At 42.2% G+C, this 27,085-nt stretch overlaps 2 protein-coding genes and 1 long non-coding RNA gene across 4 annotated transcripts; all 3 read left to right on the top strand.

Moving 5' to 3' along the window:
- The first annotated feature begins 1,107 nt into the window (after positions 1 to 1,107).
- LOC310867816 lies at positions 1,108 to 3,162 on the top strand. Its single transcript, XR_014570029.1, has 3 exons — positions 1,108 to 1,209; positions 1,777 to 2,049; positions 2,320 to 3,162. It is a non-coding gene; the product is annotated as an uncharacterized lncRNA (long non-coding RNA).
- A 4,055-nt stretch (positions 3,163 to 7,217) lies between these two features.
- LOC310867554 (uncharacterized protein) lies at positions 7,218 to 19,858 on the top strand (the record flags this gene model as incomplete). The annotated part of the gene is made up of 5 exons (XM_083777669.1): positions 7,218 to 7,371; positions 8,580 to 8,726; positions 10,708 to 11,028; positions 19,522 to 19,559; positions 19,718 to 19,858. Exons 2-5 carry the CDS (start codon positions 8,597 to 8,599, stop codon positions 19,856 to 19,858), a joined length of 630 nt encoding a protein of 209 aa, XP_083633795.1. The 5' UTR covers positions 7,218 to 7,371; positions 8,580 to 8,596.
- Positions 19,859 to 20,874: 1,016 nt separating this feature from the next.
- Positions 20,875 to 23,929, top strand: LOC310868304 (uncharacterized protein). Of its 2 annotated transcripts, none has more exons than XM_083778675.1 (3): positions 20,875 to 21,005; positions 22,421 to 22,726; positions 22,933 to 23,929. In XM_083778675.1, the coding sequence occupies exons 1-3, from the start codon at positions 20,876 to 20,878 to the stop codon at positions 23,664 to 23,666; spliced, it is 1,170 nt and encodes a 389-aa protein (XP_083634801.1). In that variant the 5' UTR covers position 20,875; the 3' UTR covers positions 23,667 to 23,929. The 2 variants fall into 2 exon arrangements, with proteins under 2 accessions (XP_083634801.1, XP_083634802.1); XM_083778676.1 differs by lacking the exon at positions 20,875 to 21,005 and adding an exon at positions 21,352 to 21,549.
- The last annotated feature ends 3,156 nt before the right edge of the window (positions 23,930 to 27,085 follow it).

The following is a 27,085-nucleotide window of genomic DNA, read 5'->3' as shown; positions in this document are numbered from 1 at the left end:
AGATTTCTGTGACAAAGCAGCATACAGAACAACACAGGTAGAGTGCGTAAACCCAGCACCTGTAGAAAAAGTATAAAGTCCATGCACTCCAGTGAATAGCATTGATCCATTTAGATAACTTTATTATTATTATTATTATTATTATTATTATTATTATTATTATTATTATTATTTAATTACTTATTTTTACACAGAAACATAATGTGTGTCTTATAGCATCATATAGCATCATTTAAATGCTTAATTTGTAGTTTTAATGTGCAAATGAAACTTTTTTTCAATACTCTAGAGGGTACTCTTATTTTGAAGAGATCGTCCACCGGAAGTCTTAAATCTGTTAATTAGATCTGCTCACTAGACGCTGCCATTATCCGTGTTCACTAGACACAGCTCTCCCAAACAAACCTGAACGTGATACAGAATGTCTGTGTGATGATGATAATACATTTTGCAGTACAACCCTTTGTGCAACTTGTGTCTGAGATTCTCCTTGCACGACAGTCTAAAGAGTGACTGGCTAGTTGTGAAAACGGGAGGAATTTGCACATTATAGGTTCGGTTCAAAGACTGTTTGTTTTGTATGCTAACGCTAATGCTAAGATATCTTCAAGTACAGTGGAGAGACTCTCGAGAGTCGAGACTAGAACAGTTCCCCCACTTTGGATGTGTTAAAGTGTGTTTTCTACCAGAATACGCTATCCGGGAAGGTATGTTTTTGTTTTATTTACAATAATAATAATGGAAATTACAGTGTTGGCCTGAAAGAAAAGGGGCATTTCAGTGTACCTGAACAGTGTTTAACCTAGCGATAGAAAACAGTAGATCAGTTCCACGCTTTCGCTCCGGTATTTTTTTTTAATATAATAGATTTGTGAATTTGATGAATTATCGTCCATGACGGCATCGCGATTAATTGAATAATCGATTTTATTTTGCACCACTATAGTGCCCACCACTGCCTGTGTTTGTACAACGGCAGTATATGGTATAACGCATGCAGGGAGTGAACACAACACACGTAAACTTCAATGTCAACGTCCTTATTCTGTTCCTTCATTCCAGAGACCCCAGGCCGGTCTATGGAATCCAGCCTGCAGGTGAATATGAGTTCTCCAGAAGCAGCCAGAATAATTTCTCCAGAGCTCCCAGCAGGACGACGGGGGAAGAGACAGAGACAATTACCGCAGCACTTCCACGACTTTGACTTCGGTGAGTGGGTTTTAACTAGGGGACGCTGGATCCCCTCATGGGGGGACAGAGTGTCATTCCGCCATTTAGACTATACGTAGCTTCCGCCTGCAGTTATGGACACGGTGAGTAATGGTGCGAGTCGGAATGGCGACACGGCAGAATAACAGGCATCGGAATGCTGATGTGTAATCGCATCATGGTTGGGCTGTGTAGCGTCATATTCAGTCAGTTGGCAAAAAAAGCATTTAGTCCCATAGACACTCCAAAGGAAAGCACAGCTCTTTGATAGTGCTATACAGATAGTGATACCTGTACGTTTGTATATTATAACATTAAGTAATCATGGATGCATATTATTATATTCTTTAATGAGTCTCCCAGAGGTAGTTTCAGTGCATAAGTACGCACATGGGAGCTCTGCCTCATGAACACTGTTGGAAATGTATTTTGCTTAAATCGTACTAATTAACTATTTGTTTTAATCAGAAGTCTACTTCGTAACTGGTAATAGCTAATGTTGTACATGGAAAGGACAGAAAATGGACTCCAGTGTTGATGACTATCATGTTGTTTTTCTGCTCCTAGACGTCCAAGAGGAGTTTTCTCCTAAACGGGAGAGGAGCCCCAGTCTGCTTCAGGAGGAACCAGAGCCTCCAGGGATTAAAGAAGAACAGGAGGAGCTACTTCAAAGACCAGAGGAGCCTGATGGGTCAACGTTGACATTACTAGTAGTGAAAAGAGAAGATGAGGATGAAGACATTTCTTCGCACGTTGAAGTTGAATCTGACACTGAAGACACTGATGAGTCCAGTGAATCTGACACTGAAGACAGTGATTATCGGGAGGAGCATGGTGGAGGTCAGTCAGTGTTAAACACAGGGACACAAACTACATTTTTTGGGAAAACAGAGTTGGTACAGTTACTAAATTAGGAGAACAAAAGCAAAATTTGAAAAAAGCATTAACCTGCCTATTCAACTCTTTTCTCTCTCTCTCTCTCTCTCTCTCTCTCTCTCTCTCTCTCGCGCGCTCTCTCTCTGTCTCTGTCTCTGTCTCTGTCTCTCTCTCTCTCTCTCTCTCTCTCTCTCTCTCTCTCTCTCTCTCTCTCTCTCTCTCTCTCTCTCTCAGGAGTGAGTTCCCGGTCTTCAGAGGCTCACATCTGTACACATTGTGAAAAGGGTTTCATTACGGAAATGGGCTTTAAGACACACGTGTGTGACGCACATGTAGAAGAAAAACCTTTCCAATGTAAACATTGTGAAAAGAGTTACAGCCGGATAGGTTTTCTGATTAGGCACCAGAGTATCCACACTGGAGAAAAACCTTTCCAATGTAAACATTGTGACAAGAGTTACCTTCATCCAACTGACCTGAAGAGACACCAATATATCCACACTGGAGAAAAACCATTCCAATGTAAACATTGCAACAGGAAATTCACCCGTGCAAATACCCTGAAGAAGCACCAGAGTATTCACAGTTACAGAGAAAAATCTTTCCAGTGTGAACATTGTGGCAAGAGTTTCACTGCGTTAAACCTACTGAAGTCACACCAGGTTACCCACACAGGAGAAAAACCTTTCCAGTGTAAACAATGTGACAAGAGTTTTAGTACATCAAGTTATCTGCGGGTACATGAGAGTTACCACTCTAAAGAAAGACCTTTCCACTGTACATATTGTGACAAATGTTTCAAACAGAAAAGGGAGCTGAAGACACACCAGCGTATCCACACTGGAGAAAAACCTTTCCAATGTAAACTTTGTGACAAGAGTTTCTGTCAGTTAACTTCTCTAAACTATCACCAGCGTTGCCACACTGCAGACAATCCTTTGAAAAAGAGTTTCAGTCATTTAACTTCTCTGAACTCCAAAGGGAAAAATATAGCTGCAAGCAGCGATAAGGCGGGACCAAGCAGGAAGGCAATAAGCAATAAGAACAATATGCACAACAATAAGCCATAGAAAAAATGAAGACTGAATTTTAGAAAAAGAAGACCATGTAATTGTTAGGTTTTAGTTGTGCGGGAGCAGGGTTATTGAAGACTCATACGCTGAGTTGGCGGTGCCTGGATTTGAACCCACAAATTGTGGTCCAAAGGCGAGAGCTCTACCCACTGAGCTATACGGACACAATCAGTTTTATTGTAAACGCAAAATCATTCAGTTTGTTTGATAACAATTACGTGTGTGGTTTTGGACATGTCATTATCCATTTCTACAATGTGTTTGCTGTTCATGTTTTTACTTACAAACTTAATCAAAAGTCCAGGCAGAAAATCAGGAATAAGCGTTTTTCAAAATGCTCAAAATGGCGGAAATCTGAGGGCGGAGCTTGCTGGTCAAAGTGACAGATGTGTTCCCAATGAGTCAAGGAACATGTGGAAACATGTGCCATGTCATTTGGCCAAATGAGGCATGAGTTATGCCTGTTCAAAGGTTTCATAAAAATAATTGCTATAGCGCCCCCCTTTGGCCAATTGGAGTAAGACTGGTTTCAGTGCTATTTGGCATGACCCTCTACTGTACTGTAAAGTTTCATAAGCATGTATACTATATACAGGGCTGTACATAATTATTTTGGGCTAGTTCTCAAAGGAGCACTGTACATGCAAGTTGGTGCACAAAGGTTTTTCGGCATGATGAGACGCATATGTGTATTGATTGAAGCTCCACCAGAGAGCTCCAAACTTCCCTCTCCAGGGCAACATTAGTGACTTCCTCCAGGGGGATCCCGAGACGATCCAAGGCCAGTGAGTCGATGCGTTTCCTCCAACTGCGCCTTGGTCTGCCGCGGGGTCTCCTCCTAGTGGGACGTGCCTTGAGGACCTCCCTAGAGAGACGCCCGATGCCAGCCACCCGTCGAAGAAAACTCATTTCGGCCGCTTGTATTTGCGACCTTATTCTTTCGGTCATGACCCACACTTCATGAACATATCATCAACTTTTATTTTTTTGTTTACCTTTTTATATAGGCTACCTCAAGTCAAAATGAACTAAAATGGTTTTCTTCATATGAAAGCTTTATGAAGGACCAAATGATCCGTTTATCAAACGTGTTGATCTCTACAGACATTAAGAACATGTTGGTTCTCGGCACATACTTTCAAATTGGGAAATAATTATTCAATTAGTGTGCAGAATCTTGCATTAAAAGCCATTTAAGCATGAAAGTATTGAATAAGTAAAATAACTATTCCAATCAATTACCCATACTTGAATTATGCAGAAAGGTGTGCTCATAGGTCTCTACACAATAATGGCTCAAAAGTTGATCATATATTTGTTGTAACAATGTGTGTGGTAATATAGGCGTCCACATATGCAATGCATGATAACGACCACTAAGCTACATGTCTGCAATGGTTACCATGACAAACTGTGAAGTAGAGATGCACAGCAAGTTGAAAACAATCGCACCAGCTTTGCCCACCCATTTGATTCTATAGCTCGATTTTAGGGCCCTGGCTCGTGTTATCACACTATAATAGTGTTTCTGATTGTATCTCTAGAGTTACAAAACTTACAAACACATGTTACCACTCATATTAAAGCTTAGAATGGTGAGCAGTTTTCTATAGCCATTAGGAACATGTTGGTTCTCAGCACACACTTACAAAATGGGGATATTTACAAGCCTTATTTTAAATGCCTTGTGTGTGTGCAAAATACTGCATTAAATGGCCATTTAAGCCTATATGGAAGTTTTGTGGAAGTAAAATAACCAATCCAATCAATTCCCCATATTTGAATTATGCAGAAGTGGTTTCATTGGTCTCTGCACAAAGTAAGGCTCAAAAGTTGATCATATTTTTGTTGTCACAATTTGCGTGTGACTTTATAGGGGTGCATGTATTCGATGCATGATAACTACCACTAAGCTGCTAGTCTGCGATTTTTATCATACAAAAATGTGAAGTAGAGATGTAGGCCTACAGCTAGTCAAAAATTCAAACAAGAATTTGTCCACCAATTTCGTAATTAACGCGCAAATTAGGGGGGTCTGGCTCATGGACTAATATTGATGTAGTTGATTAATATCTATATATCTATCTGAATGTAGTCTATTGATGGAATATGACAACTGGACACCTTGTTGCAGCATGTGCACAAAATGTTATCTCACCCACACCAAACGCTGTGCACACAGCCAAACACACACTGTGGAAGGAGTTGCCTAACCAAAAGACAAATGGGACAACCGAGTCACCTATACTCTCACTTCGGACATCAAATCTGAAAATGGACCTTTGTGGTTCTCAGGAAATTTCTACTCTATTCTTAGTATTCTAAGAACGGAGATGAAACTCCCTCATTGCTTCACGCAACTTCACAGAACTAAAAAAATATCGCTAGGATGCAACTGGGACGTATCCCAAGGTAATCGGGTCTTCCAACATCATACCCCTCACTCGGGTGACCCAGCCGGGTGATCAAGTCCCGACTTACATCCCAGTAGCTACCCTCGATCAGTCCCAATCGGGAAAAACCAGGAACACACAATCCGCTGCTCCAGAACTACTCTGCCGGTACTGGGCGGGCCATCCGGCGCTTGGAGGGACTAGGCACTGTGGGTTGACTCGTGGCCGGGCACCTCCTACGCCTCACCAGGTCCTCTCCTGCGCTCACCAGGTGGATTCATAGATTCATAGATAGATAGATTCTATAATCTATAAATCTATCTATTTGCGTGCGTTTGGATGAGAGGGGTCTTAATATGCCTCTCGCCCTATGCAGACATCTCTGGCGCTGTACGGTAAGTCCTCACTACATGTAGGTCAATGTTATTTAATTCACCCAAAACATAGCCTACATTTGTTTGTACAGATGACACGAAGAACCGTCTTCTGTCCAGCGTCCTATTTGTAATAAGGCCTAAATGCACTCCAGGGAACAGCATGTATCGATAATCGATACATGCTTGCCACCTTTGAGATATTGAAATATGAGACACTCTTTACGCCTGCCGCGGCCTTGCGGCGCAGGCGTGTGTGGCAAGGCCGGCAATAAATTGAAGCAATACGTTGAAGCAATAAGTTGAATTTTCCCTTCAACTTATTGTTTATGGTATGCTATCCACAACTTTTGAAGTAGAATTTTGTTTTCCAAATGAGCATAACAACATCAGCAGCCCATTATAAAATATATGCCAGCGACCCCCATAAGAGAAGATTTTTACACTGATTCTCAACCCATTTCATTTCAAGTACCAGTTTGACATGCATTGACCCCCATTTAATGGCATTCTATCTCTGGGACCCCCAATTCATATTGTAAAATCAATGTTAATTTAACTCTGATGGTCCATTTGGTTCCATTTGTACACTCTCAGAGTTACAGACCCATAGGCCTAAGGGTCCATTTGGTTCCAAACTATAATTTAGCTGGGGACCCCCTGGAACTCCCTCAAGGACCCCTGGGGGTCCCCGGACCTCACTTTGGGAACCACTGGTTTAGGCTACTTTAGGTAGTGTGTGCCTCCCGCTAGAACAATTGGGCTGACTTTAATATTTCCTGTGTTTTGTTTTGTTTTGTTCATTATTGTTAAATTCAGTGTTGACGTGTAGGGGCTATTTAGGAAAATAAGGAACAAACTGCGTTCCTAATTGGTTCAATAAGGGACGCATCATTTAATTCTCAAATAAGGGACGATTCTGTATTTTAAGGGACGGGTGGCAACCCTTGTTAATGTTAATAAAAATACAAAGACATAATTTCATTAATTTGTGTTATATATTTTCGTTTAAATACTTAATTTGTTTTAATGTGCAAAATAATAAGGTTACTTTTATTCTGAAGAGCTCGGTCTTAGTCTTATCCGTGCTCCCTTAAGTTATCCGTGATAACTAGACACTGGTGAACAACGCGGCTGACGAACAAACAGAGCAGCGACAACGCACGTGATACAGAATGTCTGTGTGATACAGTTTGCAATGCAACCCTTTGTGCAACTTGTGTCTGTGATTCTCGTTGCACGACAGTCTGTAAAGAGTGACAGACTGGTTAGTTGTGAAATCGGGAGGAATTTGCACATAGGATCAAAGACGGTTTGTTTTGTAGGCTAACGCTAATGCTAAGATAGCTTCAAGTAGACTACAGTCGAGAGACTCTGGACTAGAACAAGTACCCCACTTTGGATGTGTTAAAGTGTGTTTTCTACCAGAATACGTCATCCGGGAAGGTATGTTTTTGTTTTAATCATTTACAATAATAATGCAAATTAGTGTGTTGACCTGAAAGAGGTCTCAGACACTCGTCCATCTCTATAGCTCCAATCATCACCCACATAATAAACCTCTCCATCAAACAGGGACAGCTGGGTCCCCCAAGATTTCAAACTGGCCAAAATAACCCCCCTGCACAAGAAATGGAGCAAATTAGACCCCCGCAACTACCGCTCTATTTCTATTCTTCATGGCTCCATCTCGTTCTATGAACAGGTTGAAAAGTAGCCTATCTTGCCACAAAAAAAATGAAAAGACCCTCGTTTACTTTTCTGAATTTGGACGGCGGGACCCTAGGGTCCCTCGTTGGTTATTCCACCCTCCATAGGACGTAGATTTACCTACTGTCTGTTCACGGAGACGCTGTCGCTTGAGTGTTGGTGAGATGTTTCAAAGATGTGTAAAACAGCTTTAGGAGACAATGGAAACGTGTGCGAAACAGGGCTAATCGGAGCGCTAATCGGAGTTGCCGTTTTAAAAGTTTTGCTTTGAAACATCTCACCAACACTCAAGCGACAGTGCAGGTCTCCGTGAACAGACAGTAGGTAAATCTGAGTGGAATAACCAACGAGGGTCCCTAGGCCTAGGGTTCCGCCGTCCAAATTCAGAAAAGGTAACCGAGGGTGCCGAAAGGGGCTAGGTGCCACAGCACCCTTAAAACAAGGCTCCAGTGTTTCTTATGTGTACAGGGTTTGATGAGGTCAGAATTCAGATCAACATATGGAATGTCAGAACAGGTCAGCTCAGCCTCATATATGGAGATCTAAGGGTTTAAGGTCAGATCTAGGTGGTACATATCTTCCATAACCTAAATGGCCATCTCCATATATGAAGATGACTTGTTTTGGTTGTTGTAAGCGAAAGAGTGTGCGAGCGCTGTGCGTCACTGTAAACGGTCCGGTACGGCGCCACAGAGCAGTTGCGCCCTTTGGATGCGGTAAAAAAAAGAATTATCATTAATAAATTATTTTTGACATTTGTGAATTGATTAATTATCATCCATGACTATCACGATCGGCATCACTGTTAATTGAATAATCACTTATTTTGCACCACTAGCGCCCACTGTTTGTACAACGGCAGTCTGTGATACAACGCATGGAGCGAATACAGCACGCGTTGTAAACTTTAATGTCAACGTCCTTATTCTGTTCCTTCATTCCAGAGACTCCAGACCGGTCTATGGAGTCCATCCAGCAGGTGAAGATGAGTTCTCCAGAAGCAGCCGGAACCATTTCTCCAGAGCCTCCAGCAGCAGGACGGGGGAAGAGACAGAGACGACTACCCCAGCACTTCCACGACTTTGACTTCGGTGAGTGGGTTTTAACTAGGGGACGCTGGATCCCCTCATGGGGGGACAGAGTGGCATTCCGACTATACGTAGCTTCCGCCTGCAGTTTTCGACACGGTTAGTAATGCGGCGAGTCGGAATGGCGTTCAGACATGCAAAAGTGTAGCTTTTCGGCGAAAATTGCCGTTTTTATTCCAAATTTGGCACCTGTGTGATTTATGCAAATGTTTTTTTGGGGAGGGGATCGGTGGTGTTGATCTGCCTGCCGGCGGTTCCGCGTTTCTGTTTCTGACTTGATTGGCGGGATATTGTTCTGTTTGTGTGGGACGCGGGACATTGTTCTGTTTTGTGGGACGCGGGACAAATTGTAGTAGCAACATTACCACCGCACATTACTGTCTGTGGACACAGCATCTGTTTCTCTCAGTGTGTGTGTATGTGTGTGTGTGTGAGAGTGCGTGCATGCATGTAGTAAATAAATAAAACGTTTGATACTAGAAAATTTGTAGGCCTACAAATAGGTACGAGTTAGAGGGATGAGGGTGAAAGAAAGGAGGAGAGTAGCAATGATCATCCGTTTGCAACGTGTTGTCTAACACTATCCCTTCACTTCTATCCATGTGGTTGTGTACATGGGAGCCGCCATCTTCCGACACACTACAGACCACCTCCCCACCTCCCTTCCCCTGAAACAGGAGGGGAGGAAGGACAAACGGGAGGGGAGGCAAGCTGATCCTGGGTCTTCATGCAGTGTGAAGTGTGATTCAGGCTGACTGGAGTTTTATGAGCATGGGCGCCGCCATACTCGCCGGGATACTCTAAACAGAAAGCGCCCCTCCCGCCCTGTTTAACACATTTAGTACAGGAAGTGCCTTCAAAATAAAGGCTATAGAGTGCCAGAGTTGTCTGATCGCTTTTACTTTGAAAGCCATGAAACAGGAAACACTTGCCTAAAAAAGTTGACTTTACAAAGGGACCTCACATCCCCGATCATCTTAATATATTGTTTTACGGTCCAAAAAACGTTCATATTTTGCGGGAGAGACGGATGAGGAGCAGAAATGAAGCGCCAGCATATCGATCCATTCATCACCGCGGAGAGCGCCTTGGATTAGGAGATACGAGTCATTCTTTCCGCCGCGCTAACATGGGAGTCAATGACAAGCTAATAGTTGCACTGAGCGTTAGCATACGGCAAGCGAAAAGCGAAATGCCAAAAAAAAAAAAAAGGAAAAATTCTGAATATTCTTATCTCGCCCCGCGTCGCTGGGACGTCGCTAGGACGTCCTCACACGTCAATAGTACTAATATTTCGGGGTCCTTATGACGTTCTCAGGCGTCCTATGTACAGAATCTGTTAAGGAGGGGAGGGGGAGAGGCTTTAAAAATATATATATAACGTGACCGGGGTGTCGGGGCTGCTTGATCTATTGTCCGGGTGGGTAGAAAGGTGATTGAAAGTAATCAATAAAAATGTTCGAAACGTACAGTAGTGTCACGTGTCCCGCACCGGACCGAGGGCTAATCAAGAACGTAAATGTACGGTTCCCGCATTCAATGTGTTAAGTGTGTAGTAGGCCTATAACCTTACAGTACGCTTTAACAGCGGGCAAAAGCCAGACGCATTATTTGTCTATGGGACTACCGGCGATGGCAGGCGAAGAGACGATGGTCGAAAACCGGGCGGAACAACGTCGCCTGAAAAGATACAAATAATTCATCTTTTCGGACGATACTGGGCGATTAGACAATGTGTCGGCCCATGCTCATCCGCTGTTAAAACAGACTGTGAGTCCCATAGACAATCCAAAGGAAAGCACAGCTCTTTGATAGTGCTATACAGATACCAGTATGTCCGTATATTATAACATTTATAATCATGTATGCAGATTATTATTTTCTTTGAGTCTCCCAGAGGTAGTTTTATGTGTGTCATGTGATCTCAGTGCACAAGTGAAGTACGCACATGGGAGCTCTGCCTCATGAACACCGTTTCTTTCAGAAGTTACTTTTCCAGAACCACTGATTAAAGAGAAAGAGGAGGAGCTACTTCAAAGACCAGAGGAGCCTGATGGGTCAATGTTGACAATACTAGCAGTGAAAAGTGAAGATGAGAATGAAGACATTTCTTCGCACATTGTACTTCAACTTGAATCTGACACTGAAGACCTTGATTATCGGGAGGAGTCCAGTGAACCTGAAACTGAAGACAGTGATTATCGGGAGGAGTCCAGTGAATCTCACACTGAAGACCGTGATTATCGGCAGGAGTCCAGTGAACCTGACACCGACGACAGTGATTATCGGGAGGAGTCCAGTGGAGGTCAGTCAGTAGGTGTGTTTCCATAAAGCCGTTTTTTGCGCATTAAGGCTCATGCGCAAAATCTCCTGGATGGAAACACCTCAAAATGCGAATAAGGGCCGATTCATACTCCTATTTTACCGCTGTTTCTGTGCTGTAGTGCCGAAATGATTTCGGCTCGTCAGAAATTTTCAGTAGCACCGAAGAGCCGACTTTAGGACGGTACCCGCCCTCCGACTTTTACTCGGCTCTAAAATAGGAGTATGAATTGGCCCTTAGTCTCAATTTTTCGCAAAAACACTTTTCGCTTGAAGGTGGCGGATTTAGGCTTTTTCGAAAAAAGGGAAATGCGCAAATAGTGTATGGAAACACTTTCGGAAACGGTTTTTAATTAGAAAGCATTGAACTCGCATTATATCGCTTTTGACCATAAAATAAAAAAACGATGGAGGCAGTGGAGTGAACTGTGGGAGGGTGGCTAGAGAGGGAGAGGGAGTGATGGTGTGGATACATATAAGGTCCCAATTTACTACTACCCGACCGATTAATAATTGTGTCGTCTGTTCGAAGATCCCATATGAAGTCTGAATCCTCCCGAGTTGATCGGGGCGCTCCGAACATTTTGATATCTGGATCGCTACTGTATGGATGCAAGACACACACACACACACGCGTGGACTACGAATAGTAGACTAAACTTTTATATAACCTAGCTGCCTGGGTCCCTGCAGGCTTTTCAATTTCGATCCATGCATATGCTTCATCTATTCTTATATTATATTTATATTCATTGTATAAGATAAGCGACCTTACCTAAACGTGTAGGCTAGGCTATAGCCGATGAAACAAGTTATTCACAACTGTTTGCAGCTGCAAACAATCAATCAATTTACAGTATAAACGACCAGTAGGCTATGCTCCAATCGAGTCCCGCGACATATACTGTAGGCTACATGTGCCCTGAATATATTAAGACAAGCATTACACAACAAATTGTTATTTGTAGCCTACGTTCTTTGACTGTAGGTGTCCTTTGAAAACAGCAGATGCCCGCTGGTGAGCTGCTGTAGACTGGCTGACGGTCAGCCGCTGACCAGGGATCAGATTACAGCGCAGTATATGGGGTCCCGTCCGTTAAACTGAGAGCACGCAGAAAGTGCATCAAATCAATGGTGTGAACATGGATTAGGGCATTATTAGGCCTACTTTACATGAGCCTCACTTTACTGGCAAAACAGTGCCACCTACTGCATATTTCATTAACTAATTTCATATGCGCATTTTATCAGTTTAATGGTTTTAATTAATTAATTTAATTAAATTCTTAATGAACAGACGCTTCATTTTTTTGCAAAGGCTTAATGGAATCACACCTAGTGTTAAACATAGGGACACAAACTACATTTGGGGGGAAACAGAGTTGGCACAGTTACTAAATACTAGGGCTGACCCAAAAAAATCGATTAATCGACATTCAATCGATACGCACGGGAATCGATTTTGAATCGAATAGTCATTAAAAAAAAGCGGCCGCTTTTGGTCCGCGAGCCATGCTTGCGCCTCGCAACGCCTCCTCTTTCCCCGTGTTTAAAACAAGGAAGCACACCACAGCTCAGTGGACATTAAATATAGGCTACCATGTTTTATAAGTCATATAAAAACATTACTTACACCCAAATGAAATATATAAACTTCACAGATTATAGATCACATGGAATTATAACAATCTTTTGAGTATTGCCTGAATAATGCCACTATAAAATCTCAACTTTTATCGACTCGCCATTGCGCTGAGAACCTTGTGGAGCCTGGCGGTGTAGGCTACATTATACTTGTGAGGACCTGCTTGGATTCACATGGTGAGTGCGCCCACCGAAAATTCAAAGATCTGCAATCTCATGCGCTGCGTTGTGCATATTGGCTGAGTATAATGGCACGAATGAAACTAGGCCTATAGATTTATTTTGGCGATGCAGAGAATTGATCTTGCCGTTGCCAGCGATATCTTTTTTTTTTTTCTTGTCTGAAGACTGACCTGTTCCATCACTGTGAACTCCCATGCAGCAGAGCAGCTCCTACAGACCCAGACCAAAACACCTTTTCTCTTTGGCATTTAATTGCACCTGATCGTATTATTGTAATTATGTAGCCTATTTGCCTGTGTTTTTTCTTTTAATTCTTTTTTTTGTGCGCCGATGGTGATGCTCCACTTGTTTCAGCCTGTAGGCCTACAGCACTTTGGTCAGCTTTTATTGTTTTAAATGTGCTATATAAATAAAGTTTGATTTAGGCCTATATTGGAGCAGGTGCTGGCAAATAACTAATTACTGTAATGCCATGCAGTGAAGTTGCGCAAATGTCAACTCAATTAGCAAGCGGAGCTGCTCTCATGCGCTCTGCACTGTCTGCAGCACAATGACTGCAGATCTCTTCTTAAAGTTTACTTATTATGGTTTACTTTCAACCATAAACCATAATATGATTGACAAACCTTGGATTATAATTCTTCATCGACCAACAGCGCATGCAGCATGACTATGAGGTAATTTAACTATGTGGGATTTCTCCATCGGCATCGCAAGTCGATAAAAATGGGTTTTCACTAGTGGCATTATTCAGGCAATACTCAACAGATTGTTATAATTCCAAGTGATCTATAATCTGTGAAGTTTATATATTTTTTCCCATACGCACACTCAGTCACATTAACTCTATGATCAATCAAATTAACCGTGGTTGATTTTATTTCTGACAAGTGTCAGGCTTGAAGAGTTCATTCATGTTACCGTTCGTTTACAATTGACAGAGGAGTTTGGATTATATATATTTTTATTTGATGGAGAGGTAATGCCTGTTTCAGGCGCTGTTTAATTGTTAAATAAAAGACCAATCCAATATGCGCTCCTCTCTATCTTCTGCGGCTATATCGCTGTTTTATTTTAAGCCTATAGTTCATTGGTCAGCCCTAAAGGCTTATCGTTTAAAATAAATGATACCAATCCAAGCATGCCTTTCTCTCCGCTATAGCGTTGTTTAAACCAAAGAGTCACTGCTCGCCTTGCGCGCCTCGCATCGCGCACCCCCCCCCCCCCCCCCCCGTTGGGTTTCGAAGCGTCGAAGATCGAAACAAATTTATATCGAAGCGTCGATCATCAAAAACGTAATCGAAGGTCAGCCCTACTAAATACAAAAGCAAAAGTTGAAAAACGTATTAACCATAGTGCTCCCAAACAAGGAATTTGTTTGATGATGGAAGCTTTTCAAGTTGTACCTGTACTCACTATTTTAACATGCCTATTCGTCTCTCTGTCTCTGTCTCTGTCTCTGTCTCTGTCTCTGTCTCTGTCTCTCTCTCTCTCTCTCTCTCTCTCTCTCTCAGGTGTGAGGTCCCGGTCTTCAGAGACCCACATCTGGCACATCTGTACACAATGTGAAAAGGGTTTCATTACTGCAAGTGGCCTTAAGACACACCTGTGTGTCACACATGTAGGAGAAAGACGTTTCCAATGTAATCATTGTGAAAAGCATTACAAAAATCAATTTGACCTGAAAACACACCAGCATATCCACACTGGAGTAAAACCTTTCCAATGTAAACGTTGCAACATGAGATTCACCCGGTCAAGTTCTCTAAAGAAGCACCAGATTATTCACAGTTACAGAGAAAAAACTTTCCAGTGTGAACATTGTGGCAAGAGTTACACTGCGTTAAACCTACTGAAGTCACACCAGGTTACCCACACGGCAGAAAAACCTTTCCAGTGTAAACAATGTAACAAGAGTTTTAGTAGATCAGCTTATCTGAAGATACATCAGAAATACCACGCTAAAGAAAGACCTTTGAAATGTACATATTGTGACAAACGTTTCATTCTGAAGGATCAGCTGAAGAGACACCAGCGTATCCACACTGGAGAAAAACCTTTCCAGTGTAAACTTTGTGACAAGAGTTTCTGTCAGTTAACTTCTCTAAAATACCACCAGCATTGCCACACTGGAGACAAACCTTTGAAAAAGAGTTTCAGTCAGGTAACTTTTCCGAAAACCAAAGGGAAAAAAAAGAAAAAATAGATAATGTAACTTTAAACTAGAAAAGCAGTTCCTGCAGTACAACCATAAATAAACTGCATAAAGCTGAACATGTTGATGTTTGATCTAACATTCTAGCATAATGTATGTGGAAGTACTAGCTAGGATGCTAAAATAAAATTGGCGGAATAAAGTACGGTAAGTAAAGTTATAACTGTCTACTAATGATTTATAATGCTTTACAAACAATGTATTCATGATGAATTAAGTATTCACTGAAGGGAAAAAAAAGCTAAATAGTGTATAGTTGAAACATATAACTATATAATCCGGACACGGAGGCACAGTCGGTAGTGCTGTCGCCTCACAGCTAGAAGGTCCTGGGTTCGATTCCTGCTGGGTACGCTGTGGGGGCTGGGGGCATGTCCTCTCCTCCGCGCCATCAGTGCCTATACCCGAGGCGGGGTTGGCGAAAAGGCCTTTCTGTGTGGACTAACTACCTCCCCCTGGCCAGCCGGGGCGCCTGATGGAGGGCTAAGGAACTAGTCGGAATAACGTGTTCCTTAAGTTCCACACGCTACGTCCGGCCGGTGAAACTCTCCCCTGAAATTGTAGGCAGGTTGGTTGGTTGGTTGGTTGGTAGTTGGAGTTCTTATTTTGCATGTTGGTAGAGCGACGGTGTGCCTCTGGTAGCCAGGGGCCCCTGGAGGCCACATGGGGCCCCTGGTGTTCTATTAGGATGGCAGGCCCCTGAACAGTGTTTGTGTCAAGTTGGGTGGCTCAGAGCGACGGTGCGCCTCTGGCAGCCAGGGGCCCCTGGGGGCCACATGGGTCACGGGTCAAGGCCAACAACAAGACTTTGCTTATCACTCGGCGGAGCGTTGAATAAAGTAACATTAGCTTTGCGGCTGAAGAATGACCTCTGGCCGTTGGCTGGACATCAGAAAGACCTTTATAGAGACATCACCATCGACTCAACATCAAAAGGTCTGTCATTTGATCACTTCTATCATGGCAACAGAACTGATGAAGTCACCCAATGTATCAGATGATCTAGATGTCTATGTAAAATCTTTGTCTTTAACTCTCTTTCTACTTTTCAATGACTTTGAGGAGCGTATTAATTAGTGCAATATCCGATTAATCATTTAAATAATCTTATCTGTGATGAAAGCATTACACCTGCATTAAAACATGGCTGTGTTTAAACTAAGAGAAATATTCGACTTTGGCTCAGGAGGCAGAGCAGGTCGTCCAATGATCCATGGGTCGGCGGTTCGAATCCCGGCTCCTCCTGTCTACATGTCGAAGTGTCCTTGGGCAAGACACTGAACCCCAAATTGCTCCCGATGTGCTGGTTGCATGGCTTCTGCCGCAATAGGTGTATGAATGGGTGAATGTAATGCACAATCTATGTAAAGCGCCTTGGATAAAGGTGCTATATAAATGCACCATTTACCATTTATTGAATATCCACTTGCAGTTATTTCATCCTGTCAAGTAGTTAATAAATGATTTCGGATTAGAAATATGTAACTCTTGTCTTGATTTATGCATTTATCTGAATGGAATCATGTTGACACTGCTTAACTCATTTACTGCCAACATCACCATCTTGTGAACTGAATTGTGTACTTTACTACTTGAGTATTCAGTATTTAAGTCTGACGTCATTTTGTAGTGCTACGTTACGTCCGGGTCCAAATGGCACCAGCTCCTGTCCGCATCTCATTGTAAATAGAATATCTAAACGCGTGAATCTTTTTACAATGACGTTCTTTTTCAGAAAGGAAGCCATTGAGGGTTAAAATGGGTCTTAATGCTTCTAATTCGAGTAGATTATTAATGTTTTGTACATGTGTCAATGACCAAGAAAATATATGATGTGGACACAATAAAGACTATTATCATTATTATTGAAGGTGGTAACAGTCCATCTGCTCAGTACAATATTTCGGGGGCATATTTAGAATGTGTGCAGGCTTGAGTTTGTTGCATCTAGTTTGCAATTAATGAGGATTTAGTTGACAATGGAAAAAAATGGAGATAGTATCCAATGTGGGGCAGACGGCCTGTCACAGCCAGATTTGGGAGAGCAGCAGCTTTGTTGTTTCGAGGAAAGCGGTAAAATGAGACTTTCATGGTTGTTTTCTTCTCAGATTTAGTCAGACAGAGCGTCACAGTACAACTCTATGGGGACACAAAAGCGAGTCAAGAGACACAAAAGTAGGACCCGGAAGTGTCTCTGGAGGGGGCGCTCATTTCACAGCTAAAATACTGAATAGGAAAAACATCGGCAGCAGTTCAGTGGAATGACTTGCCTTCCAGCCTCAAGTTGATCAGATGGTAGGCTGATAACATGACCTAAATTTTTTAATCCATGTAGGCCTACTGACTGGAAACAAGCCTAACGACTTTCCTGTGTATGTATCCTTTTGAATATATATATATTTTTAATATGTTTTCAATCAATCAATCTACTGCAGGACTGCCACTTTCAATGCAAAAACTTTTTAATTTAAGTTTCTCCCACAGAGTCAAGAAGTGAAAAACATTTATGTAACATTTCCCGCAAATTAGATTCGATTAAATTTATTGTCACTGCACATAGTATACAAATAAATAGTCTACTTTGACAATGAAATGAAGAGTGAGAAGTGCAATAGCCTACAGTAATGCAGTAAATGAGAATAAATACAGTCATTGGGGAGGGGCAGAGTTCAGCAGGGAGACAGGAAAGAAAGCTGTTCCTGAGAGCCACTATATAGTCCTGTGGTGCCTCCCAGAGGGGAGAAGGGTAAAGAGTCTGTGGTTTGGATGAGAGGGGTCTTTTAATATGCCTCTCGCCCTAAGCAGACATCTCTAGCGCTGTATAGGTCCTCACTACATGAAGTCAAGGTCAATGTTATTTAATTCACCGAAAACATACATTTGTTTGTAGGGGAGGATGGGGGAAGATGAACCGTCGGGTAAGTTGAACCACCCCCTGTATCTTTAAAACTACACACATGAGTTGTCATGTGACCTCAAAATCAGGACACACCCACCATTTCAACCTGACTGTGAAGATGAGAGACACATGGACAAAGTGGAAAGTACATTTATACACAAAAAAGTGTTTTTTGCTGGTCAAAGTAAAATAATAAACTTTTCTGGAATAATCATTTTTATATTAAAGCAAAAGCACCCAGGTCTAAACTTATATATCATGCATGTTGGTGATATACCAATGTATAAAACCCATGTGAATCATTTAGCTAAACATTAGCCTGGAGCATTAAGCTAGCCATGTTTTGTCAAAAAGTGGCCATGGGGCAAGTTGAACCAATTCCTTGGGGTAAATTGAGCCAATTTTCTTAATGTGAATCACCATTCATATTTTTGTATTAAGTATTAGCTACTCAAATTATACTGAATGACCTTTAATTTGGATGTTTGCAAATGTTTGCAAATTTGCTATATTGTATTAACAATATTGCAAATATTATAAGGTTCTGAATAACAAACTTTATTTAATTGTCTTTATATTGTTTAAATAATAAATAAACAGATAAATAATACGTGAATACATTATCTGTTCAAGTTTAAGCTCTTTACATTAAAATATCATGTGGTTCAATTTTGGATCAACTTACCCCTTACCTGGGGCAAATTGAGCCACTTTTTTTTTTTTTTTTTAAAGGTCATATTTTCATGGCCCTTTGTCATAGCTGCTTACTCATCATTTCAATTGATAGAGGACATCCTGAAATATGTGTAGATCATTAGATTTGACTGCCATCTCATTTTGCCTTGCTTCCAGGACAACTTAAAGGTATTATGACATGATTTATAACATAATTTTAACAACATTAAAAGTCTTGGCCATGGTCCTTCAAACGTGTCTAAAAAGTTTGAACACTCAACTCCACTCCAGTATTTCTTGACACGAGTTTTTGTGCATGTGTGAAGTTCATCCTGAGAAGCCATGGAAAAACACATTATTTTAGCCTGTAGATGTCGGTAATTCCCCCTTTCCTGTCAACCCAAGATGCGCTTCTTTGACAACGTGGTAGGAACGTCGTCAAAAATAAAAGAGTCATCTAGGCCAGTTGGTATCCAGTGTAAGTTGGTATCCACAGCCAACAACAGAGCAGATTATTTTTTCTCTAGAAGACATTATTAGTAAGTATTACAAAGAAACAAAGTCGCGGTTGACAATGAGGAAGCGGAGAAGAGAGGGTAGGCACTAGGCAGGGAGCAGAGTGGAGGGGGCGGAGGTTTAGCCGGGATCTACGTATATCCCTGCCGTCCAACCAGATGAGACATTTTTGCATAATTATTCACAAGAGTCCAGACAGCAGAGAATACACTGAATGTTCAAACTTCGTTTTTTTTTTGTGAAATTGATGTCAAGAAAAGCCAAAAAATCTACAAAAATTTGTTTTAAATGTCACAATCCCTTTAAGTAAAAAGTGGTTCATCTTCCCCCATCCTCCCCTACAGCTGACATGAAGAACCGTCTTCTGTCCAGCGTCCTATTTGTAAGGGTATATATGCACTCCAGGGAACAGCATGTATCCATTTAGATGGATTTAGCAAAATAATCGTTTTTGTTTACTTACTTTTTAGAGCTTGCTTTTATTCTGAAGAGCTCGGCCACCGGAAGTCTTATCCGCGCTCCCTTATCCGTGATAACTAGACACTGGTGAACACAAAGTGGCTGACGAACAAACAGAGCAGCAACAACGTGATAAAGAATATCTGTGTGATGATATACAGTTTGCAGTACAACCCTTTGTGCAACTTGCGTCTGAGATTCTCGTTGCACGACAGTCTGTAAAGAGTGACAGACTGTGAAATCGTGAAGAATTTGCACATTATAGGTTCAAAGACGGTTTGTTTTGTAGGCTATGCTAATGCTAAGATAGCTTCAAGTGCAGTCGAGAGACTCTGGACTAGCTAGAACAGTTCCCCCACTTTGGATGTGGTAAAGTGTGTTTTCTACCAGAATACGTAATCCGGGAAGGTATGTTTTTGTTTTATTCACTTACAATAATAATGCAAATTACAGTGTTGAGTGACCTGTCTCTTCTATATTGCTCCAATCATCACCCACATAATAAACCTCTCCCTCAAACAGGGACAGGTCCCCCAAGATTTAAAACTGGCCAAAATAACCCCCCTGCACAAGAAAGGGAGCAAATTAGACCCCGGCAACTACCGCTCTATTTCTATTCTTTGCTTCATCTAGAAAATGACGGAAAAAATATTCTATGAACAGGTTGAAAAGTATCTTGTACAGTGTGTCTTGAGTGTACAGGGTTTGATAAGGTCGACAGATCAACATGGAATGTCAGAGCAGGAAGGACGGGTGGGGAAGGATCAACATATGGAATGTCAGAGCAGGTCAGCTCAGCCTCATATATGGATATCTAAGGGTTTAAGGTCAGAGTCGCTGGCCGGCTCCATAATGTAATAACTCCATAGTGATACATGTCTTCCATAACGTAAATGGCCATCTCCATATATGAATGGTGACTTGTTTTGTTTTGGTTGTTGTAAGCGAAAGAGTGCGAGCGCTGTGTGTCCGGTACGGCGCCGCAGTCGCCGATCAGTTCCGACCTTTCGCTGCGGTAATTTTCTTTTATCATTAATAAATTATTTTTGACATTTGTGAATTGATTATCGTCCATGACCTTCACGATCGGCATAGCGATTAATTTAATAATCACTTATTTTGCACCACTAGTGCCCACCGTTTGTACAATGGCAGTCTGTGGTACAACGCAGGGAGCAAACACAGCACACATTGTAAACGTCAACGTCCTTATTCTGTTCCTTCATTCCAGACCGGTCTATGGAGTCCAGCCTGCAGGTGAAGATGAGTTCTCCAGAAGGAGCCGGAACCATTTCTCCAGAGCCTCCAGCAGCAGGACGGGGGAAGAGACAGAGACGACTACCCCCGCACTTCCACGACTTTGACTTCGGTGAGTGGGTTTTAACTAGGGGACGCTGGATCCCCTCATGGGGGGACAGAGTGGCATTCCAATGGCTATCAGACATGCAAAAGTGTAGCTTTTCGTCAAAAATCGCCGTTTTCATTCCAAATTTGGCAGTTGGCACCTGTGTGATTTATGCAAATCCGTTAAATGCTACTCATTGCTTTTACTCCCCGCCTCAACCATGAAGCACGGGCGTTAATAAAATATTACTTTTTTCTCGCTCATTCCGCCTCCTCTCGCCTCCTCTCTCTCTTTCTCGCTCGCTCCTTCTCTCTGCCTGCCTGACTGAGTGCCTGTCTGTCTGTATCGGTCTGCATACATGAGTCCAACAGCGGCGGTGCGCTCACTGATCAACCCTGGAAAAAACTAAACAAAGATTTCAGCATCAGTTGTACACATACGTTTCCTTGGAGCGCTCACTCGGCACGCATTTTACAACTGGGATGATGATGCTGTTGCTAAATCCACGGAGACAGCAGACATACAGAACATATGGGGGACTGCGCCTCGTCTCTGACCCCCAAACACGGTAAACTTGTTGTTGATTGATTCAACATAGAGTGCCGCCGAAAAATAGCTTCCAATAGCTTGTTATTTTGCTTCGAGTAGCGCTGTGTGCAGGCCGACTCGGCCAACAAAATACATCTCCCATGTGAAACCTGGTATATTCTTCGTCGTACGATGTGGTGTTCCATGCTGAAAATAGCAGATTTACAAGCTCACAACGCGTCACGTCCACCACGCATTGTGAGCTTGTAGATCAGCTATTTTCAGCACATGGAAATATGCAGGCTGAGACGTTCAGAAATCAGCTTTCACATGTTGGGGCTTCATTCCATATAAAGAAAAGACAGGGGCAAGGATTATGAATTCGTGGCATTTCACATTGCAAAAGGGTGCAGGAAGAGTGGGCACGTAAACATTGTGGGCACCTCAATGTTAAATAATACCTTATTGGCCATGTTTATGTTGAACATGCCCATGCAGAAGGTAAGGGGTGTGTCTCATTTCTGTTTCATATAGCCAAATGATAATAACGATATGGAAAAATGCACTATAGGTTAATTAATTATAATAATTAGTGTGTGTGTCTGCTATAATTATTGGCAGTCGCCAGAAGGCGATGCTTTCTGTACCCGTGATCTGTATCCTGAAGCACTTTTTCCAAGTTTGCACATCCACTATTGTTTGTGTTCAAGAATTTCTTGTTAAATGTGAATGCAAATAAAGATGTTAAGAGATATCACAGGTCTATATGCAAATATATATATACAGTATACTATAACAATACCACCTGTAGCTGTCCCAGTTATGGGTATGCTGTAATATTTAATTTTATGTTTCTGGAAATATGTATTTGGCTTAAATCATACTAATTAGCTTGTTTTTTACGTTTCCAGAACCAGGGATTAATGAAGAACAGGAGGAGCTACTTCAAAGACCAGAGAAGCCTGATGGGTCAATGTTGACAATACTAGTAGTGGAAAGTGAAGATGAGAATGAAGACATTTCTTCACACGTTGTACTTCAACTTGAATCTGACACTGAAGACCGTGATTATCGGGAGGAGTCCAGTGAACCTGAAACTGAAGACGGTGATTATCGGGAGGAGTCCAGTGAATCTCACACTGAAGACCGTGATTATCGGCAGGAGTCCAGTGACTCTGACACCGAAGACAGTGATTATCGGGAGGAGTCCGGTGGAGGTCAGTCAGTGTTAAACACAGGGACAAAAACTACATTTAGGGGGAAAACAGTGACTAAATACAAAAGCTAATTTTGAAAAACAAAGTATTAACCCGGGAAGCCTTAGTGCTCCCAAACAAGGAATTTGTTTGATGATGGAAGCTTTTCAAGTTGTACCTGTACTCATTATTTTTAACATGCCTATTCACCTCTCTCTCTCTATCAGGTGTGAGGTCCCGGTCCTGGTCTTCAGAAACTTACACCTGGCACATCTGTACACATTGTGAAAAGGGTTTCATTACTGAAATTGGCCTCAAGACACACCTGTGTGTCACACATGTAGGAGAAAGACGTTTCCAATGTAATCATTGTGAAAAGAGTTACAGACATAAAGGTGACCTAAAGAGACACCAGCATATCCACACTGGAGAAAAACCTTTCCAATGTAAACATTGCAACATGAGATTCCACCGGGCAGGTGCTCTGAAGAAGCACCAGGGTATTCACAGTTACAGAGAAAAACTTTTTCAGTGTGAACATTGTGGCAAGAGTTTCCATGCGTTAAACCTACTGAAGTCACACCAGGTTTCCCACACAGGAGAAAAACCTTTCCAGTGTAAACAATGTGAGAAGAGTTTTAGTACATCAGGTTATCTGAAGTTCCACTTGCGTTACCACGCTGGAGAAAGACCATTCCACTGTACATATTGTGACAAACGTTTCATTCACAAAAGGGAGCTGAAGACACACCAGCGTATCCACACTGGAGAAAAACCTTACAAGTGTAAAGTTTGTGACAAGAGTTTCTGTCAGTTAACTTCTCTAAAATACCACCAGCGTTGCCACACTGCAGACAATCCTTTGAAAAAGAGTCAGTTAACTACTCTGAAAACCAAAGGGAAAAATATAGCTGCAAGCTGCAATATAGCTGCAAGGCGGGGCCAAGCAGGAAGGCAATAAGAACAATATGCACAACAATAAGCCATAGAAAAAAGGAAGACTGAACTTGAGAAATAGAAGACTGAATGTCATTGTGACATTGTGACAAGTTAGGTTTTAGTTGTGAGGGGGAGCAGGATTATTGAAGACTCATATGTTGAGTTGGCGGTGCCCAGATTTGAACCCACAAACTTGTGGTCCAAAGGCGAGAGCTCTACCAACTGAGCTATCCAGACACATTCAGTTTTATTGTAAACGGCTAAATCGTTCAGTGTTTATGATGTGTGTCCTGGTTTTGGGCATGTCATTATCCATTTCTACAATGTGTTCGCTGTTCATGTTTTCACGTACAAACTTCTCTTCAACTGGGATTTCGGATAATGGTGCATAGATTGTGTGTCGAACGTTTAACGCAAATTGCATGGCAGAAAATCCAGGCAGAAAATCAGGTATAAGTTATGCCTGTTCAAAGGTTTTTAAATGCCCCCTTTGGCCAATTGGAGTAAGACTGGTTTCAGTGCTATTTGGCATGACCCTCTACCATACTGTAAAGTTTCATAAGCATGTGACGATGCTTGATTATGGGCAAAAGAAGAATTTTCACAAAATGGCAACCATTGGCTCATAAAACCTTAGTTTTTTCACTTAAATGTACTCCCGATGTAGTCCGTATAGGTCGAAATTCACGTGTAGCAAGTTTTGTGCATTTTGATCAAAACCTGGGAGAAGATGGATTTGAACTGTTTTTCATATAATTCAAAATGGCGACTGATCTAAAGGTCAGAGGTCAAAAGTCAAAACACAAAAGTTGTTCGGCATGAGGATATGTGTATCGAAGTTTTTTTGTATCCATCTATCTATCTGAATCTAGTCTATTGGTGGCCTTTCTCGGCCCCACCTCCCTGTGTTTTTGGATCCAAGATGGCCTCAGCACCAGGAGGGGGTGGGGCAGAGGTGAGCGGGCGGGTCGACATATGACCTTACTCGGCTGCATTCAAGACACTTGCCTGTGTCTGACACCTGACTTGTGTCTGAACACAGCTTTGATGGATGTGTTCTGCCCCCATCAAACAAAATGTTTGGTCAAACCATGTGGGGTTCCATTGGAAATGCATTGGAGTGGCCATTAAACACAGACAAGACAAACGCAAGACGGGTGTCTTGAATTTGTGAACGCAGCCCAGTAAGGCCACCCTGGTGCTGTGGACATCTTGGATCCTAAAACACAGGGAGAGAAAGGCCCTTATTTGCCCGAAATGTGATCTCACCCACACCAAACGCACATGCAGCGTAAACTCGACGTGCACACAACCAAACACAGTGGAAGGAGTCTGCCTAACCAAAACTAGTTAGACAAATGGGACAACCGAGTCACCTAGACTCTCACTTCGGACATCAACTCTGATTGAGAATGGAGATGAAACTCCCTCATTGCTTCACGCAACTTCACAAAGTCTTGGAACAGGTGGCTCACTTCAATGTAAACATGAAACAATGTGTGGAGTGTTAAAGTATATATCTGTGTGTTTGAATCATTTAACCATTTGTTACATTCCCCTTTGTATGTCTAGGAGAGGATGCAACACGGCTGACATAAGAGTTATTTATTCAACGTTAAAGTGAAAAGGTATAATAATAATAAAGAATACAACTGGAATACAACACAAATGTCAGGCTATATGGGGCAACTTAAATAAATCATCAAAACTATCTGTCCCTATTCTAGTATCACACAACACTCTTACCTAACTCTAACCAATAAATGAAATGAAATGTTACATGAATTCAATCTACCTAAACTGTCTACACTAACTACTGCCCTAACAAAGATTTACAAAAAGTACACACCCATACGCCGTATTTATCTATATTATATACTATATATCTCTATATATATATATATAACTATAATATCAGTTGTATCTTTAGCTCAGGAATACAGATCAAAATATATTATATTATATACTATATATATCTATATATATAATTATAATATCAGTTGTATCTTCATTAGCTCAGAATCACAGAATCAGCTCAGGGGCTCCACACAGATATAGCCCCTGGCCTACGCTTTTAAACAGTTCTGAAACTTTGAGCATTCCCTAGCTCCTCTGGACAGTGTGCTCTCAGTATGGGGAGACTGAGGTGCTATTTACACGAGGATGGTGTTCATAAAAAACGGCAAAATAAAGTACCGTTTAGCGCTGTCATTTAGACGAGAACGGTGTTCTCAGGAGGTGAAAACGCATCGAAGTGAAACTGCCTCCCAGAGTGGAAATCTTTGAGAACGCCGTATCCTATGGTCTCCATATAAACAGGCAAAACGGTGAATCCGCAAAACTTATGACATCATGGCTCACGTTGGCTCACAGCGCATATGTTTATTACATTGATGCAGAGCCATATCATTATGATATAATGGAGTTCCTGAACAAGCCTCCCTCCTCGCCTACAAAGTGCTGCTCATCAGTGATGTTGAATGTAAAACCATGATGTAAATAAAAAGCCTTGTGATAGACGGCAGCCGCGGCAGCAGCGTTTATGTAGCCTAATGTATTATACAATATATACCATCCCGTGGCGCGCCCAGAGCCGTGTTGCGCAGGCTTGCGTGAAGGTTTCTTCTTCTTGTACGTGGGTGACCTGTCTATTTGGCAGCCCGTTATCGCCACCTAGCGACAGTATAGCAAAATAGCACATCATATCATAACGTGTGCGTTCTCATGTAAAGGGTAAGAATAAATGAGAACGCAACGGGACTTTGACGTGTTATATGGAGATGGTCCCCGTCTAAAAGAGGCCTGAGAGACACTGCCAATGATTGCATGTCACAGGTGCTGCTAAGTAGTCTTCCCAGGCTGGTCCTCTGAGCGCGGATTGGCTCCTGGTGACGAGGGGGTGGGCAGTATGGGTATCAACAGTAGTGCGCGCAGTGATTGCAAATCAGTTGCTTTGCTTGCCGCGCACCACCTATCGAAAAGAGCCTCTTTTTCCAAAGCGAACTCGACAAGTTTGGCTAGCATTTTTAGAAAGCTGCCTAAACTTCTGACGATACGCCTCAGGCACTTTTTCATATGCACGCAGAATGGTTGCTTTTACAATGACATAATCCATACTATCCTGAACAGAGAGCGCGGCCATCACCTCCTGTGCTTTACCCATGAACTTACACTGGAGCAAAATGGACCAAACGTCCTTGGGCCAAGCGAGGGCAGTAGCCACACGCTCAAATGCATTAAAGTACGAATCCACCTCAGACTCACGAAAAATGGGGACCAGTCCAATGTGCCGTGTAATGTCAAAACTTGACGTACCTGGTGTGTCACCGAGACTGGGACCGGACCGTGGCTGGGGTGCCTGTTGCCCTGTAGATGCCGCCGTTAACCTGGCCTTTTTCTCCTCCCAGTCCAACTCCATCTGCCGTATGCGGATTTCCTTAT

Source organism: Protomyctophum parallelum, assembly GCF_964188405.1.
Source record: "Protomyctophum parallelum genome assembly, chromosome: 12".
Classification (NCBI taxonomy): Eukaryota; Metazoa; Chordata; class Actinopteri; order Myctophiformes; family Myctophidae; genus Protomyctophum; species Protomyctophum parallelum.
This window is presented reverse-complemented; position numbering and strand designations above follow the sequence as displayed.